Source organism: Cololabis saira, chromosome 10 (assembly GCF_033807715.1).
Source record: "Cololabis saira isolate AMF1-May2022 chromosome 10, fColSai1.1, whole genome shotgun sequence".
NCBI lineage: Eukaryota > Metazoa > Chordata > Actinopteri > Beloniformes > Belonidae > Cololabis > Cololabis saira.
The window spans coordinates 21252638-21272910 of NC_084596.1; the positions used below are offsets into that span (position 1 = coordinate 21252638).

At 37.9% G+C, this 20273-nt stretch overlaps 1 protein-coding gene across 3 annotated transcripts in view; it reads left to right on the forward strand.

Annotated features, from left to right (window-relative positions):
- The first annotated feature begins 2421 nt into the window (after positions 1–2421).
- tox (thymocyte selection-associated high mobility group box) overlaps positions 2422–20273 on the forward strand; it is a 53657-nt gene continuing 35805 nt past the window's right edge. For all 3 annotated transcript variants that reach the window (XM_061731998.1, XM_061731999.1, XM_061732000.1), the window contains exon 1: positions 2422–3024. In XM_061731998.1, coding sequence (XP_061587982.1) covers positions 2920–3024 — 105 coding nt within the window. In that variant the 5' untranslated portion in view covers positions 2422–2919. The remainder of the gene's footprint in view (positions 3025–20273) is intronic.

Here is a 20273-nt window from a genome sequence, read left to right on the forward strand (position 1 = left end):
TTCTACTTAAAATGCTTTCCGAAACAAAGGATTTCAGGTAATGAAGCATTTCAGCTGTTTTTTTTGGCTCGTTGTTCCTCAGAACTTCAGTCGGAGCAGTCCAGTCCCTGTACCCTTGTCTTCAGCCACACAGTTGTAATGTCTGCAGAATCAGATGTTGCATTTTCTGTCGGAGAGAGAAAGACTGTATAGATTTTCCTGAAAAAGATATCTTCTTATCAGCAGGCCTCCAGAACCTAAAAAAAGAAAAATGGATTAAAAAAACAAATAAATAAATAAACAAGCATGTAGTTTCATAAAGTACAGGGTGTCCAAATGCAAGTGCATTCCTTTTCTCTGGGAAAATTCCTCTCCTCAGGAATTTGTTGTGTTATGGTATGAATGGAATGACTTCAAACAATGTAGATTCAATGTGAGGAACTACAACTCAGGTCTGTTTGACGTGCATGGATCACTGGATATGTTTAGCCGACTCTTTCCTCCAACACCCTTTGGATGTCAGATGACAGGTATTTGTATCCAATTATTTGTAACCTTCTGAAATCCAGAATCCAACATTTACACCATGATTCACACCCACTTCTTGCCATTAATGAGCTGCTCCAAGGAGATGAGGTACCGACTGTCTTGTGGTGCTTGAAAGTTTATGAACACTTTAGAACCTATGATTTTGGACTATACATACATACATAATTCCTATACTATACTATACTATACTATACTATACTATACTATACTATACTATACTATACTATACTATACTATACTATACTATACTATACTATATATTGATAGAATACTCTGGTTGATGAGTTGAGTTCTGTACTTCGGCTTGAAGTGATTTTAGTTAGTGATTAACTATCTAGAACAGCAGCAGTTCTGGGATATCACTGGATTTCCTCACATGAACTGCTGCCTTCCACAACATTTCTATTGGATTAAGGTCAACACTTTGACTTGGTCATTACACATGACTGACTTTTCTTCTTTAACAACTCTTTAATTGAGTGACTTGTGCATTTAGGGCCTTTGCCTTGGTGTGTGTGACCCACTTTCTCTTGTGATCACTTTCTCTTCAGATAACAGACAGATCTTCAGATGTACTCATTTAAATGTATAATTCACAGCTACATCACTCACAACAAGCCACCCTTGCCCAGTTGTAAAAAAAAAAAAAGGCACAAGCCATGATACTACCATCCCACACATTTTTTTCCAAATTTCCATACTCTGGAATGTACAGAAGAGTATTAGGGGCAGGCAGGAAACAAATAGTTGAATAAAAAAAGTAGAAATGTCAAGATTAATGTTGAAATACAATTTCAAGAATAACGGCGAAATTTCGTCAATAAAGTCGAAATTTCGAGAATAAAGTTGAAATACATTTCAACTTTTTTCTCCGTATGAAATGCCGGGATTAAAGCAGCACAACGTAACTTTCAGCTTTTCTGAGTTTGGCGGCATCTTTTGGACAAAAGCGGTAGTGCTTTACCAGAAAGAACTACGTTTCCCATGAGCACCAGCGCGTACTGCCGGAAAACTCCTGTCCCGTCGTGTGCATTTGTTTTGAGAGAAGAGGGGAAGCTTTTCTGTTTCACCAAGTGAACAGACGGAACGCAAAAAAAAAGATGTTAAACTGCTGGAAAGGAACGGGAATTTACCGGGATACCTTAAACAAGGAAGCCAGGGAGCGGTATATGGAGAAAATAATGATTATTAACGGTCTGGATCCATATGTTGAAATACAATTTCAAGAATAAAGTCGAAATTTCGTGAATAAAGTCGGAATTTCGAGAATAAAGTTGAACTACATTTCGACTTTTTCTCGAAATTGTACTTCAACATTATTCTCGACATTTTGACTTTTTTCTCAACATTTCGACTTTTTTCTCGACATTCCGACTTTTTTCTCGACATTTCGCTTTTTTCTCAACATTTCAACTTTTTTCCTCAAAGTGCATAATGAAAAAAAAATCTTCCCCCTCTAAAATATTATTTTTATTTTTCTCCTGCCTGGCCCTAATACTCTTCCCTAGGAATGACTATGGTTGCCATACTTGTGATACTGTATATGCTGCAGAAAAAAAAACAACCAACAACAACACTCCTTTTCCTCTAGGTGGTGCACATGCTGCCATTAATTAAGCTTGGACTCAATTTGATAAGGGAACATAGAAAAATCGGCGTTACCAAAATAAAGTAAAGCAACATTGTGCGTTCTCCTGCACTAATTATCCAAACGTGAATTACGTTACATGATGTAAATGTTTTTTTTTCGTTATAGTAATTTGAGTTCTCGTGCTCGACGCTTGTGGTTTTTCTCCTAACGTAACACGGGCTTTTACTTTGTTAGGAAGGGCACGTCCGGCTGCTGGCTGTATGACGCTCCGCCGAGGCAGCGCAGCAGCAGAGTCCCGCACAGGACACACGCCTCCAGCGACCCGCTGTGTTCACTATTCCTCAGCAACTGGATACTTGCTCCGACACATGAACAAAGACCAGATTTTTTATTTGCTTTTTTTGATTTAATTTAATTTTGTTTTGTTTCTTAAACTGTTTTTTTTAATCGTTCGTTTTAAAGACAAAAGTGCGTGTACCGGGAACTTTGCTCCTTCGGAGCCGCACTTTACTAGACCATGAAAGCCGGCGTGTAGAGAAGAGAAGAGCATCAACCTTAAACTTCACAGACTTTCACAGCTCCGGTAGAGGCTTGTTTACCTGACCAAACCTGGTTCAAGCCTGCCCTTTATTTTTTATTTTTTTATTATAATTTTTTTTATTTTTATTTTTTAAAGAAGCGTTTCCGTTGGACTGAGGTCGATTTTTTAAGCTTTTAAAGTTTATTTTAGTGCCTCCTCATATATAGAGAAGATAAAGTGTGAAAGAAGGGCAGCCAGAGGCGTGGATGTATTTTCAGTCATGGATGTAACAGTTTACCCGCCTCCTCCGCAGTCTCTAGCCGCGTCTGAGCACACCAGGATGGGCCAGTTCTCCTACCAGGACCCGGCCTTCGGGACCAACAAGGTAAGGATGCAAACACATCTTTCACAACAATATGCTCATGTTTACCATTGTCAGGGGATAAAAAAAGCCATTTCTGGGCCGACTAACCTTTGCTTCCTCTCTGCCTTTGTTACCTTTTAATATATCTTGAGTAGTAATTAATTGCCTTATTTAGCACTAGTTAATTAACAGAGCAATTATAGGTAACTACATTTTTAGTGTTGCTCAGTTCTGGCTCACATGACTCTGCCATCAATGAGGTAATGACACCTAATAGTTAAAACTTAAAAACTGGTGATTGCTGATAATTATATTTAAACATGCTTCACTAACAAGAGGAGATGTGGTTATAAGAATGTGATACATAAGAGGTAGAAGTGAGGAGACCATGTCCTGCAATCTTTTGTTTGGTGCACTTAAAATAAACCAAGTGTGCTACATTTCATGAAGGGGGCTTTTCCTCTCTGCTGCTGAAGTTGATTAGTATTTTTTTGGGGGGGGTTTTGGGGGGCTCTGTGTTAAGGTCAGAGGTCAGGGTCAGATTCCCAGCAGAAACCTGGACTTGCTAAGGAGCCACCTCCAAAGATATCTCCAAAAAAGGAGGCCCCGAATCTTTTGAATATAAATAGTTTTCAAAAAATGATTAGCTATCTGTCTACACTTGAAGACACACAGACACATCAAGACCATGTTCACTTGACAGTGATGAATTACTTAATTATTTAATTAAGTTCAGCTGATGAGTTCAGCCAGCCGCCTTAATGACAGATTATTAACCTCTTTTCAGTCTTACTGCCATGAAACTATACATGTTCATTTTGTGGTTTTTGAAAATACGCAAGGCAAGGAGAGTTTATTCTTTGAGCAACAACCCAATTCAAGACGTTTTACATAATGAAAACATGAAAAAGAAAAAAGAGAGGAAAAATATGTGTTATAGTGCAGTGGCATAATGAAGAAAAGTTCGAGTTAAGCTAGAGTTACAGTGTAGTACTGAAATTAACATTGTTCAAATTTAAATTCAAAAATAATTCAATAATTCAGTTAAATCGATAAAGACATATGAATAAATACAAATTTACAATATTCTAGATTAGTTAAACTAATTTGCTATTTTTCTCTGGAAAAGGAAATGTGTCAAACTGTAGTCATGCTGGTTGGAATTATCATTTGAATGTATTTAATTTGTAAGTATTGTGTTTGCATTACCAAAGTACGTGAAGCAAACCAGTAAGAACTTTGATAAAAAAGAAGCTGAAATGAAATGGTAAGAGAAACATTTTAATACTAATGTAATGTAGTTGTAATTGCGGTATTTTACTCAGGAGACCAGCAGAAACATGCTCTGTGACCTGGGACTGTTGGAACGCTACCATAATTTAAGACACAACTTCCTCTTTGTGAACACTGATATGAGCCATTTCATCTCACTTAATGCTCATTCGCTGGTTATTTTTCAGTCCTCATCTGTTTTGTGTGTCAAGAATGAATATGGGCTGGATAACCTCAGAATATACAATCATGACTGACTGGGTGGCACACAAGTTTGTGGTGGAATAGATTATTCACAGTCTGATCCCTCCCTATGTGCTCCTCACTCCCTCTCTAAAGCCTTTCTCACACAGCAGTCGCACCATGTCAGCACAAAAAAGCGATCCACATTAATCTAAGTTTATGGTGGCTGTTCTCAGTCTCGTGAAAAGAGTCATTCGCCAAATTGACACAACAGTAACTGGACGCATTGGTAATGTTTCGTCTGGTGTGCGTGTGGCACGGTTGAAAAATAGGAAAGGCTGAAGGAAGAACATGCAGGTGCGTCACTTTCTGTAAGCATCAATATTATGCATTAAAGATGCAAGTATTGTAAATGTGACAAAGACATCAACGGTTGCTTGAAAGTTAATCAATTAAGCAGAAACAGTGTACTGTGTAGAGTGAGTTCAGCGCTGTGTTAGTACATATTATACCACCGTAAAAACAGTTTTCTATTTCATAACCACAAAGCTGGTCAGGATGTTCTCAGGATCCACTGCCCTGCATGTTTTAGACTTCTCTCTGCTCCAACACACCTGATTCAAGTGAATGGCTCACCATCAGGATGTTATAAAATCCTGACCAAGTTAATTTGAGCCAGGTGTGTTGGAACGGAGAAACATCTAAAACATGCAGGCCAGTGGGTCCTGAGGACTGAACAGTACTGGTCTATTTCATTATGAGACACTGCATGTGAGGTACACTGGTCAGTTGTACTCTGGATATTTCCCCAGTAGCAGCTCAGCCTCTGCATATTTTTTGTACGCTGCAGACTATGACAACAACATTGATGGTGAGAAAAGCATATATCAGTGCGACGCCTCCCACTTAACTCTGTGATCACCTTTAACTCAGAAACATATCAGCGGCACAAGCACCTCAGTTTGGTCTCCCAACGCCACAAAGTACCTCAATCTCATTTGTAATGAGGAGTTGGAAAAGGCATGCGCACTTTCCAAGTAAACCCTCCTCATAAAATCTCACATTCTCATAAAATTGAGGCATTAGCCTCAGATTGCCTGACATCTGAGAGAAAGTTTGATAACTTTCTTGCTGTAATGCTCATTTATATAGCGACATAACAAAGACAGCTGCACATCTGTAGTGCCTGCACTGCCCCGGTTTGTTGGAGCCCACGGGACCATCATTTAATTTCTGGCAGCTGCACTGACTGACTGCGTCCTCTCATTGGCTATCATTGCTTAAAATATGTTTAATCAATTGAATAAGTAACAGAATTTGATTAAGTAATTGCTTAACAATTATCAACATCCCCAGTGTGCAAAGCCCCTTGATGTAACTCAAATTTGGAAAAAAGGATAGAAAAATGTAGGAGTGACAACAACATCAAGGAACCGCTGGCTGCTCCTTCCAACTGTGACATTTCTCAACAGACTTGTGAAGACTCTGTGAAAGGGATGACTAAGAAAACAAATCACAAGTGATTAATAAACTGATATAAAAAAAGCATTCATGACATCAATATTTACTGTCATCTAAGTGTCAGTGGGCGAGAGAGACGGACATATTTTGCTCAGTTTCATAAGGACCAACAGCTGGTCGACAAGTCCTGCAGGTTTTAGGACTGGAAGGGACTGGAAGACATGAGGCTTCAACACAGTGTGTGAAAGCTGAATAACTAGGTTTTGCTGACCTGATTGGTTGAAGGCTATCCTGTGATAAACTGATACTTCATTCAGACAACTCCACAGAGGTTTCTGTAAAAACAAATCAACTCGTAGGATTGAAAAGGTAGCAACGGATTCACCACAAGCAACTCAGGTAACTGTGAGCCCTGGCATGGCAATTACACATCAAAACACAGATTATAGTTTTTTCTCTTTTTCTGTTTCATTTCTTTTACACTGATTGTATTTTGACATTTTCAACAAGCCAACTCACTGCACTGCATACAGTGGTGCTGTTTTTAAACTCTGGATTACATCATGGGAGGAAAGGCTCCATGCAGCATTGTACTGTGTTGTTGGTGAGTGTACTTGTTTTAGAAAGCGGGAAAGAAAGATAGACTGTAGATGCAGGGGATGTGGAGAGAGTGAGCCGTGTGGTTGGGGGTAGGGAGTGGAGAGATATAGAGAGGGTTGTTGGGGGTAGGGATGTTGTAGTTAAGAGAAAGAGAGAAAAAGAGTGACACAGGAGTGTGTGTGTGCATATGTGTGTAGTGGGGGTGGGGCCACTGAGGTTTGTACTATATTTTTCCTCTGTGTGTCTTTTGATTCACAGCTCTGTCAGGCTGATAGACATGATTATATTACTGTGTGGGGGAACAGAGAGGGAGAGGGAGAGAGAATAAATGTGGAAGGGAAGAGGAAAATGAGAGGGGCAGGAAGTGAGAGAAGAAAGTAAGAATGAGAGGATAAACAAAAGAGGGCAAATGAAAAAAAAAGGAACATTGTATTAAAGAGTGAAGAGGAAACGGTGGGTCCTACAAATGTAAAGACTGGATAACAGTGGCGGTCGACAATTCCCCTTTCTATGTGCACAGTTACCACTGATAGGACAGACATTCACTATACATTTCACACTTTATTATGATTACTGATGATAAGTCAAACACATCACAACTATTGTGTTAAATATTTAGAGACTCAGCCCTCAAATCCAGAGCAACGCTACCTTATTGGAGCTGCAAAAATAGCCTTCCCTCATTCTGGCATTCATTAATCATATAGCAGTTTGTTACTTGAATTTAATATTTCTGATTTAACTGCATCTGAGGGAACATTTAAGAAAGGAAGATCTTATTTTTTTCTGTTTTACAGAGAGAGGTGAAACATGATTTTTTTTATATGGTTGAGAAACTGTAATTGATCAGACTGTAATGTTAAAAGCACAATGCAGGCTGGATCAAGAAAAGTCTTACCTTCAAAACAAAGAGGAAGATGTCGATTTTGAAGATGGACAGAAACATCTTTAGTTTTGAATGCCAACCATACACAAGGCGAAGGCAGCAGATGATCATTCAAATCATTATTCAAATACAAAGCCCTAATGCAGTAATGTATAATGATTAAGTAGTGTAATAGCACAACTACATCATATAAATGAGGCCAAAAACAGCCGGTAACTAGATTTTAATGGTGTTGGATGGACGTCACGTATAGTGATGCTGGAGTTGTCAAATGCAAACGAAGTGTTTCCATTACACTTTTGAGCTAAAAAAGGTTTCGCAACATTTATGGTAAGCATGTATGACTCTCCCTTCCTACCTATTGGCTTGTCTTTATGGAATCCATTCAATCAGAGATTTTCTAGGAACATTCTGATGATGTCGTATTTGTGCAACATCACGAGAAGAAAATAGAGGAAACACATTTAACTGCTCACATTTTTATTCACTTGCTTTAGATAACTTAACAGTGTCAAACCAGGGTGATACAGAAATAAGAAAACTTCTGAGTTTTCTTATTACTCAGAAGCAGAAGATTAAATCAGGCGCTACATCACAGTCCGAGTTTCAAATGACTGATGAAATAGTTGAATGAACATGGCTACGCTTGAGCTGCATCCATTCACATCACGTTACATGAAATTTGTACGGTGAAGGAGGAAGTTTAACCAAGTATACAACAACATTTTTCTCCACCAACATAATCTCACACAAGTCATTTGACCAGTGATGAGACATACGGCTCCATCAGTCCAACGGTCTCTTTCTCCTTCCTCCAGCAACTTGATCAGATTTCATTGTAACAGGAGACCTTGTTGTATTAGTCTTATTAACTGTTCAAACAATGGTCCCATTTCTTTTTAAATGTCACCTTTTTCTCAAATTACTCTTCTTTTGTATTAGCTGTAGTTTTACATAATACATCATTTATAACTGTTCATTAAGGTTATGCTGTTTGTAAAAATTAATTTTTGAAACTTGGACAAGAAAAGGTTATAGTTTATCTTATACATCGTATCTTTTTAAATATGTTTACTTGACACTTTCATAAAACAGTAACAGTTTTGACAGTTCTGTCTTTTTAAGAAAACACAGCTGAAAAGGTGTTTTAAAAAAAAGAAAGACCAAAAACACTTTCCATACTAGCAAAAGTGCTCAATGCAGTAATTACAAGGTTAATAACAACTTGTCACAATATGGACATAATTGCCTCATAAATACTGTGAAAGCTTTTGTTTCTTTGGAACAAAAGCTGTTGAAATGTTATTTATTTTGGCAAAACACCTCCAACGACCTGTCAAGTGGCAAAATGCCGTTTTCACCACAACAGAATGTGAAGGCTGGCTGTTGTCTTGTGGTGGCAGGTGAGTCCCTCCATGTGCCATTTACTAAGAAGGTATTGCAGGGTCACCAATAATGTGTATAGGGATTTCCACCCCAGTTTATGTCAGATTTAGAGAAATATAATTACAAATACATACATATATACTTTCATACATAGAAAGACACAGATAATACTTCAATGGAATAACTTCTGAAATGCCATTTATCATTGTGTAAGCAGCCATACTGCATTTACCTAATGAGGAGATGGGTCGTCCTCCTGATTGTTGGTTTACTTATAGATGAGCGAGTTGGCTGTAAGGGAAAGGTGTGTGAAACTGTAAGAAGAAAAAGGTGTACAAGATTATAGTCCGGGATACCATACAACACCACTGTTTATTATTAAATCAAATATGCACACATAACACTTGGTGAGATCTTCACTGGCAGTTGTTGTCAACAACAGCTTTGAGAATAACAGAGTGCCATCCCTCCCAGTTATAATAGGCTGGTGCATAGTCAAAGGGGGCACCAGCATGCTCACTAATCCGTCATTTCTCTCTTGTAGACAGTCCCCCTTTGGTAGGCCGACTAATTGGTCACAATTATTACTCATGACATTGACATGGCAAGAAAAACAGTAATTAAATCTGCCCAAGATGACATAAACATGTACCAAGGTAGCAGCACAACTTCCGTTCTTGCCTGCTCTGCCATTGTTGTTTTTGCTTTGTGCTGGTGCACATTGTCCAAAACGGGATAGGTCATATTTCACGCAGACGATGTTGAGTCGCACTTTTCTTTCCAATATGCAGGTTTTGCGTATGACACATGCAAAGCCACAGACCACAGCCACCAAGAAGGAACAAAAATGAGGTCCAGTGCAAACTCTGCCAGATGAAGCCAGCAGACTCTATGATCTCTTTTCAAGCAGCCCCAGGGACTTACAAAGAATTATAAAGTCAGACACAGTTATGTTCAGAATGATATTATGTATAATACAAAATGGTGTTGTTTTGGCAGTTTTTTATAGTCAGCACACATTTTTCACCAATGTAAACCTGTTTTTCTGATACTTTTTTTTAGCTAGATCAGCATAGCATTACATCACTTAATAACATAACGAAATAAAACAGCTATAAAAAGTGGATTTATTCATAAAAAAAGTGATTTTGAATAGCAACTTTGTTTAAATGCTGAATGGCAATACTGGCCTGACTCACATGACAGCAGAAGCTGTCTATAGTATCCCCAGTCTGCCTCATACACTAACCAAAAAGGCCTCTTTTACCTAAAGTTTAAAGCAGCTTTCTATGTTCATCTTTAATTGTGTGTAATTTCGTAATAATATTCACAAATAGCTCCAGTGACTAATTACAATTGCTTAACTAGTACATCGTCCAAAATTGTTTCAATATTTATTCAGTGATTATATGTGAAACCTGCAGGGAAGGGTGAGTCTGAATGTCTGTTTTTTAAAGGGGACCTATTATGAAAAACACATTTTTTCTTGCTTTAACATATATAAAGTGGTCTCCCCTCAGCCTGCCAACTCAGAGAAGGAGGAAAGCAACCAAATTCTGCAATGTCTGTACAGCCGCCCGGATGAGCCATCCAGTGTGATGTGGCTTCTACGAGCCGTTCAGATTCTGCTCCCTTTCGTTACGTAACCAAAATGTGATTTACATCGGTTGGCCTCCGATGAGTGAAACCACGCCCACAACTAACTCCCCCGGCCGGAGCTTCCACCATTTTTCCGTAGCGGTGTATCGCATCATTCAGACAGCCAATCAGCACAGTGCCTCATTATCATAGCCTCCCCGCCCACTCAGAATCCCACATAGGTAATGAGGTTAGAGAATGGGATGATAAAGACATGGGACAGAGGCTGACTTTCAAATTTATTTAGCAAAAACAATCAAAAGCTTGTTTTTAAGACATTCAAGGCCTGTTTAAAATAGGTATTCGATGCCATAATAGGTCCCCTTTAAGTTTTCTGAAATACAGTGATTTATTAATTAACTGAAACCATGATCGACAGACTAGCTTATTATGAAAATATTGTATAATATTAGTTTTCAGCTTTGAAAAAAGGTTTTTAATCTAACTAGTAGGCATCCAGCCAGTCAGTGCATGTTTTTATTGCTACAACTGGTGTTGGGGGCCACATTCTCTCACTAGTTTTTTTTTCCTTTTTTTAAAGCAGTTTCATGCCAGACTGTTTGTGTTTGTGGTCGGCAACAAGGTTATTTTCACTGTTTCAGATTTTTTTGATGCATGCACATAGTATAATTATAGAAAGTTAAGAAGGATGGTTGATTCAACAGACGTGAGCTAAGCTGAGCTCTGACTAGATGTTAGTGTTCTGTAGCTCTACAGATAATGGCCGGGTTTCCCAGATCCAACCTCTCTTAAGGATTTAAGAGAGGTTCAAAGAAGGTTTGAACTAAGAGAGAACCCTAAGATACGGGTGTTTCCCAGATGACTTCTTAACACCGTTCTTTAGTTTCGCTCTTTCAGACGCTCTTTGGAGCAGCTGTCCGGTTCTGAAACCAAATGAATCGATGCCAGGCAAATCGATCACCGATCACTATCAGCGCATTTTCACACGCAGCACTGCTGCCTAACGCACTAATTCACTGCTGCCTGTGCGTTATAATAAAAAATTAAGATGATAAATATAATTCAATGACCCTTTTTCATCCAAACGGTGCGTTACTCCGTTATTTCTGGCTACAGTGAGGCTTTTTTTCCCCACACGCAGAAACCGGGAGGAAACGGGGTGGGCGTGTGTGTGCATTCAAAAACATGAGCCAAGAGAAGGCGAGTTTCGCAAATCGCAACGTGGAATTACAGCAATCCCTGGTTTTTCGCAGGGGTTATGTTCCAAAAAGAACCCGTGATAAGTGAAATTCTTTTTACAATTATAGAGGGCTTCAGATTGCAGAAATCATCCCCGCCTCGCACGTATTCCTCCTCTTCTGAATGATGCGGCATCCCGACTCGCGCTGTATACAGCGCGAGTCGGCAGGTGGGTTTTTTCAAGAGAAGAAAATAGTTATGGGTCGTTGTCTTCGCTCTTTTTTCTTCTGGGCAAAAAGATTCTTTAATATAAACCGACACCATTGATTATATTTGAGACTGTAATGAACGATTCATCAAAGGATCCCGTTGATCAGCTGCTGCTTCCCTGTCATCACATAGGTGCGCTCGGGCTCGGGCACGGCGCAGGTGTCCCGGCTGCCTGGACAGCCCGGTGCGACACGTCCAGGGGATTGAAGTGCTGACGCACGAATGCGTTCATAAAAACAGTTCTGCTTCGCGCACGGCGATGCGGTTGATTTGCAGCGAGAACATGCTGTATAGCAGCCAAATTATCAAATAAATGATATTCATGATGATCGTTTTATTTGTGCGTAAAGCATAAAGCATATACAGGAACACACTTGTTATTCCTTATTTTTCTTTTTTTTCCCCCTTTGCTGTCACCAATAAATGCAAAACAATATAAATCTAAAGTATAAAATAGATCAAAATTTGTGCGGGGTGCATTGTTTTAATATCTCATTGCTTGGTGTGATATTGATTTGCCTGACGCGGCTGGATCTGTGAGTCTTTGTTCACTAAGATGGTTGTAAAGACTGGGTCAGCAGCATCTTTCATTTCCTTCTTAATGAAAGAGATACTTAAGCTAAGAGCGACTCTGGGAAACGCGATTTTCTTTCACAGGCTCCTTAAGAAGGTTTGAAAGAAGTCTTTCGCTGTTAAGAACTACTTAACTGATCTGGGAAACCCGGCCAATATGAGCAGTGTGATCCAAAATGAATTATGTGTAAATTAGTAAGATTATGAGACTAATTCATCCTATTTTATGATCATTTTGTGTTAATGGTGCAGCCATGCAACTAAAACAGTTATTTACAACTTGAGGCTCGTTGAGAGAAAGACAAATAGAAGGTGAGTAATAAGAAAGGTGGAATAAGGAAGGAAGGGAAGCTCGAGAAAGAGAGAGCTAATGTAAACATGATTGTTAAAGCTGGGTGAGGTTTTCCAAAACAAATACTGGAGAGCGCATAATTGAATAAAGAACAAGGAATAAGAAGGAACAGAAGGATTAGGACTTTATGAAAATATTTTGAAATTCTTGTTGTCAGGAGATAGTTGCAGGTTTTTAACCATTGCAAGGTGCTATGGCCCAGGTCAAAATAACCCAAACCTTAACCATTAGCACTAAGAAAGTGAGTTAAATGTAGACAAGCTTGGTAGGGACAGAGAGAATGAATTAGTATTACAACATATGTCCTATCGCTGTAGCTGTTGCAGCACTTAAAAACTGGTAGGCACACTCTTGAAACATCTGAATGCTGTATCTGTTTTCCAATCATGCAAATAATCACACCAGCTCCACAGTTGGACACACATGCCTTTGGTGTGGCAGTTTCATTGTAAGTTTTGCTCTTGGAAAATGGTTTGCTATGAGATGCTACAGTAATAGTGTCTGTCGAGGTAATATAGGATGGAAGGAGCAGCTGCCGTTCTTAGAGACTTAAAGGGGGAATGTTAAACTCTGTATGTAGTAGAGTTGTTGTGCTGCTATATGAAGCTTTTATGTATTACAATAGATTTGATATATTTTGTCAATGTAAAAAATTTAGTTTTATTGTTGTTTTCTTGCATTTCTTAGACAACTTTGAAACTTTTCAGTGACTGATTGTAGGTCAGTCTAGACAATCTAAATTTAATCAGATGTCATGTTTCTAAACATTTCTTGTAATAGTTTGAAATAGTTTGTGTTCATTGTGGATTCATAAATCATCTTTCATTTAAAAAAATAATTACTTTGACCATTTGGCATCCAAAAGCATCCAGAAGCAGCTTGGAAGTTCACTGACAGCTCAAAATAACCTGACAGATACAAAGAATATGATTTAACTGAACCAAATAGGATATGTGGGAAATCATTGTAAGTCACCTTGGGGGGCCAGAACATTATAGTCATCACACGCTTTTCTTCTCAAGCTTAGTGTATACCTGCAGGGTACACGCTCTGTTTTCATGTAATAATAAATCTGCTCCACATGAGTTGGCTGTCTTAACTTACTGTATATTGTGATTGCTGGCATGCAGCCTGGCATAAACAGGATAATCCTCTCTACTATAAAAAATAATGCACTCTTCACCAAACCTGAAAGAAAGTATTAACATTTTTAAGGAACAATCTTTGTCAGTCAGGATTACAAAAAAATGAATTAATATGGATTTGTCAGTGAATTCAAAATGTCATGTTTCAGGCAGCAATATGTTAATGTCTTGTAGTAAATGATGTTATAGTGGTATAGCGCTCACCAGATCTAATGACGGTAATGGTGATAGTTGCATTAGCAATGTTTTGATCGTTCACTTCAAGCTATTTAAGAAGATGTAGATTACATCTTCATTTGACTTTTCCCATGGCCTTCTCCCAACATTTTTTGTACATATTTTTCATTATACCCTCTTCCAGTCTTTCAACCAGCCAAAGTGTTGGCATTTTATCTAATCATCTGTCAGAACACAACTAGTCAGTCTGTCTGTCCGTCTGTCCATGTTGGCTCTCTTTCTCACCAAAGAACATCTCGCCAGACTCTTCCGCCCCGCCATCTCTGAGGACTTGCAGCGCTGTTGCTTGCGTGAAAACATTTTCAGTTGGTTGAATCATGGGGATGAAGCGACGAGGGACTCCTTGTTGATGGAGGGATGCCAAACGTAGCAGATGGGTGGAGACGGAGCACCTCCAGAAGAGACTAATTATCAGGATTTCAGTTCCAAAACAAACATATTGCAATCAAATCACATACGGCAATCATTGCAGCATTGTTCTGTGTTTGCCCGTTGTATTGGTGACAATAACTTGGATCAGTCAACTTGTGGTGAACGAGGTTGGATCATTTCCCATCATCCCATTTTTCTGTAGCACTCAGCCTTTGTTCATGATCATTCAGTAATAACTGTTGTACTCTACTTGTAAGTGCTAATTGATGTGAATTTTGTAAAGTTATGACCCTCTCTCCTTCCCCCGCAAACTGTTTGTTACTTCAGACCAACTTTTCTACTCATCTTTGTTAATATGTTACTTTCGTTTTATCATTTAGTAACAGTTGAATGTGAAAGTATGTGATGGGTTGTGTTTTACAATTTTTTATTGATGTATTTCTTAATATTTTGCCAAAAAACCCTTTTGAAGTAGTTTTAAGATTGAGGCATTTTATACTGGGAAATTTTAATGTGCAAGATATTTTTATACACATTTTATTTATGTATTTATGATATATTTCTATAACCTTAGAGCTACATGTTGTCTCAAAGTAAAGATTGGAGTATAAAGAACGGGGTGCTGCACCTGTGGCTGCAAGAGAAACATGTTTACTGAACTTATCGAGCTGAGCAGTAAATCAATTTTATTGAATCATTTGAAATTATAGTAAAGGGTGATGTTTAAAAAATGAAAATAGTTTTTTATTTTAAGCAGCATATTTATTGTATGGCCCTGCCACTGCTTCCACGAGCCTCTATAGCTGCGTAACGCCTACTTTAGACACAGACACGTCCACATGTGGCCACGTGTCGTTAAAAGTGGATAACCTCTCCAAAAATGTTCCAAAAAACAGACACAGTTTCTTCAGTTGTCTGGAAGTAGTTGACGTGTGTGACTTCCAAGGTCATACAAGCCGTTATCATGGCTGTAAAGATTGTTTATAGTTGTCTATAGTCTGTGGCAGTTAAAGGGAGCAGCACGGCTAATTGATTTTGGCATTTTCAACTGAGTGGGTAAAGTGTGTGTTGTGCTAAGTGCTATCAGCTGTAAAGTTTGTCCACAGTCCATAGAAAGTAACAGTAGCAAGCCTTAAACTTAGGATTGCACATTATGTATTTATTAATTTACTAATTAATGATGGGGTAAAGGGTGGAGGGGAAGTGGATAGGCAGAAAAGTGCAGTATAAATAGAGTTTGATTTGATTTGATTAGGTATGTCTTCCTTTCAATATTTATGGCCATTTTATAAAAACCTAATCACTTGATTCAAATCAAAAATTAGGTATGGTGTTCAAAAAATCATGACATTTTAACCTTTAATGGAGTTTCTACAACCTCTGCTGTCCAGTCAAAATAGGAAGCCATCCTAACTGTCTCATAAGGTTGTGCTTATCATAAGTGGTTGAGCACCACAACATGTATTTCTTAAAGGTCTGTGCCATCCTTCTATGTTGTCATAGCTTACAGGGTTGTTCCCTGCATGGTAGCAGTAGTTATTGGATATTACTGTAGTCCAGTAAGTAAACAGATATATATATATATATACACACACACACACACACACACACACACACACACACACACACACACACACACACACACACACACACACACACACACACACACACGCACACACATGACTTGGTAATCACATGGATGGCTGATATGTCATAAACCCTTTGAAATTTTTATGATAATTTGACAATATGACAGTATTATTTCCCTGGACTTTTCTGTTGTCTGACTGGACGAGTAATTGCTGAGTAATTGGATGTGTTCACTCTGTCATAGAACTGAAACATAACTTAATTATTCATAGTGGATAGATCATTTGTAGAAATTAAAGTTTTATAATAATATTAAGTATGAAAAAAAGAATACACCAGAAAGTGTCAGCTTTTTTTAAAGAACATAATGGTGAAATATGTACCAGTGAGTGTACGCACACTCACACGATCCTGCTTTAAAAACAGTGACATCTCCTTCCACACACAAGCAGAAAACTGTTTACAGTTGAGATTTACCATTAGGGTGGATTCATAAAAGCTAATAAAACTTAGTTTATATAGTTGTCAGAGTGACAGAGATGAGACGGATAAACAACTGCTGAATTAAACTACCACGGTTGCTTCTTTTATAAACAAATGCACCGTCTTATTCATGCATGCAAACGACTGCAAAAGAGAATAACAAACACAAAGCCAACCAAACAGATTTTAGAGCTGGTTTATGTCCCCTGATACTGTTGGGAGTAAACAGAAATCAATTTAGGTCAGTTCCACCAAATAGTTTCACACGCCACTCAAAACTATTCTAGTTCTAAAATTAATCTTTTTGACACCTAGTTTTAAACTCTGGTGTTAGCTTCATCTGAAGGGAAAGTTAATCTCAATGCTGCAAACATTATGACAATGGCACTTTTTACTTCAGGACATGCATTTACATGTTCAAGTATTCATGAAACACCTGCACGTATGCTTCATTCCACATGACTGCAATATTGTTGTGTTAATCTTTTGTTGTAAGATATTTTCAGCTGGCAAGTTAAAATTCTACTTACTTTTCTGATTTTATCTCTCAAAATGCTCTTCAGCTGACAGTCAGTTAATGAAGTTGTTTATATTGTATTTTCTTAAAAGCCCACATTAGTGCAGTTCCGTTCAGAGGTAACCTGACAACAGAGAGCTGTCTGAAATGGGGTAAAATCTCACTCCTTCCATTTCCATCTCCTGATCTCAATCTTTATCACTCTCCTTATATTCACTCTTCATCTCTTATTCACTACACATTCCATCTCTCAACCTCTTCCTTTTTTTTACTTACTCTTCTCCTCTCTTCCTTGATACACAGTATTCCTCTCTTTTCTTTGTCCTTGCCTGTCATCCTAATAGTCTCTCTCCCCCACTTTCTCCCCCCTTCCTCCGACCCTGACCCACTTAGCTGGCTGCTTGTTATTCAAACCTTTGCTTTACCCACACAAATACAGACATACACACACAGAAATGGAGAGGGGGCAGTAGAAAAGAAAGAGAGAGAGACATGGATGAGAAGGGAGAGAGGAACAGTAAATTGGTTTCACTACAAGACTCAAAATCTTTTTTGAGCTCCCTCACTGAAGGGTTTGTGATGCACACCCAATACTGATACAGATTAAAAAAAAAGAAAGATATATGTTATAAATGTAAAAAAAAAAAAAAAAAAGAGGTGCGATTTCTCTCTTACAGATACAAAGACTAAAGCAAAACATATTCATGGAAAAGTCATAGCATGCCAGTAACAAAGTTTTGGGTTTCACATTGGTAGCTGCAAATGGCTGCCAAATTCCAGCTCAGATTTGTATCTGCTTAAGTTGTCTTGAAATAACGAGGTAATGCACCACATCTGGCAAGCTGACATCTTTTTAGGCAATTGTTCAAATACTTTTAAGCCTCTGAAAATTAGTAGAGTAATTTGCATGTAATGACTGTAATTCTTAAATGGTAAATACCGTATTTTGTAAAAACTAAAAGTCTAAACCTCGATGACATCTTCAATATTTTACTTCAAATTAATATTTTTACTTCAATCAAGTAGTATATAAAGACACAATCATAAAAACTCTGCCCTTTCCCTTTCCCCTCTGGACCTATCTGAATTTTGAAATAAAAAAAGGAGTAGACTTGGTCTATAAATCTTTCATAATACAAATTATTTGATTAAAAGAAACAAAACAAACGAACTAAAAAAGCAAAAACACAAACTACTGGAATTGGGTAAATATCTATCTTCCTTTGTTCAGGAAATAAAGCAATATCATTGGGGGTGGTTCACTTTAGGCCGTCTTTACATATTAAATAAAAAAATGTATATTAGTTGACCTTTAGAGAATATGCACACCAAATAAAACCCCACCATGTTTAGACTAAATCGACTCTATATGCAAATTTCATTGTGATCTCCTCCACAATCAAGCACAATCATTCAAACTGTGACCAGACAACAAGAATAGTCGTGCTGAAGACTTTTGCACTCCATATTAATTATTATTTTGTTATTTTTTGCATTTTAGATATTTTGATGCTCGTGATGGATGGCCAGTAGTACCACAACAATGCAAGTTATGGTTATCCTTGTCATCTGACACTGGGAATGAGAGCAATATAAACACCATTTTGCTGCTTGAACTGTTTCCTGTATGGCAGACCAGCAATGACTCATCTTTAGTCATTTAAAAAAAAAAAGAAAAAGAGAGCTTTGCATGCTTCAAATTCCCCCTGTTCCACTGCAAATCTGAAATGGTCACTTCTTGCCACTAAAAATAATTCTGTTTATAAGTGGTGTTGCAAGATATAGTTGCATTAATTATTGAGTTCTGCATTTCACAAAAGAAACTTTTTTCCCCATTACAGAAACAATGCCTGTATTTACACCAGTGAGAGAAATATATATATATCTTTTTTTCCACAATTACTATGATCTTGACTTTTCATGAATTTACTGATAAAAACGAGACACAAAACAAATAAGAATCCTTGGCATCTTTGGTTGTTTACATGTCAAGCACAACTGCTGAGCAACCAGGTATAAATTAACATCACTGACAGCCACTGAGCTCTATCTCTTTCTGTCCCTCTGAGTAAATGAAGAGTATAATGGCTTCCACTCTGCCTCTCGCACTGAGTGCCTGCTAAAAAAAAAATAAAAAAAAAAATAAAAAAATAAATCACAGTTTTTCTCCTCTGGCTTTTTTCTCTGTCCTTATTCTTTCTCATCTCCTCTTCTGATGTTATTTACTGTAGGTTCACAGCTATTTTTGTCTTTTGGATAGCAGAAACACATTAGCCATTTGTTTCACATCTGTGAAAGACTCTAAATGTACACTGACACAGCTTGTTAAAGTTACTCTGAACAGGTTTTGTTTGTTATTTTCATGTAATGTGTGAGATTTGTATCGTACAGTATCTCAGTATATACCCTGATAAAGAATTTAAAGATTTTAGGCATCAGAATCTAGTATTCTAATATTTGTTTTCTGTACAAATCAAGACTAGATAGGCTGTTAATATTAGTTTATATTCCTTCTCTGTCTTTTAAACAGGACTAGCGCAGACCTTCACCCATCCCTGACAGCACAGTTGGTTAAAAATCTTCTCAAAATCTGCCAAAATTGTAATTGGTGGAAGGAATGGGCCAGTTGTAGTTTTCTTTACAATACTATCGTATTTTGTGGACCATTAGGCGCACCGCATTTTAGGGCGCAATATCAATGATAAAACATAAAGCGAAACAAAACAGTCTGGTAAGTTGAACTTTATTGCACTCATTCACAATAACTCAGAATATGGTTCAGTTGTAACAAATACAGAAAAATATGCTCACATTTTAAATAATTCGTCTTCCACAAATCCACAAATAAAAAGGGGAGGAGGTAAGCGTCGTACTGCGTCCTGTTCTCTGATAGTGGACACCTGAAGTTAGTGTGAGGCTGGAACAACATTGTATTCCAACAATTATAATTGGATTATGGTATAAATTTGAAAATTGTGTTTGCGCTAAAAACCTAACGTTGGCTTGACGTCTAATTATAGTAAGGTAAAATGGACTAGATCGGGGGTCGGCAATCCGCGGCTCTGGAGCCGCATGTGGCTCTTTAGCGCCGCCCTGGTGGCTCCCTGGAGTTTTTTCAAAAATGTTTGAAAATGGAAATCGATGGGGGAGGGAAATATATTTTTT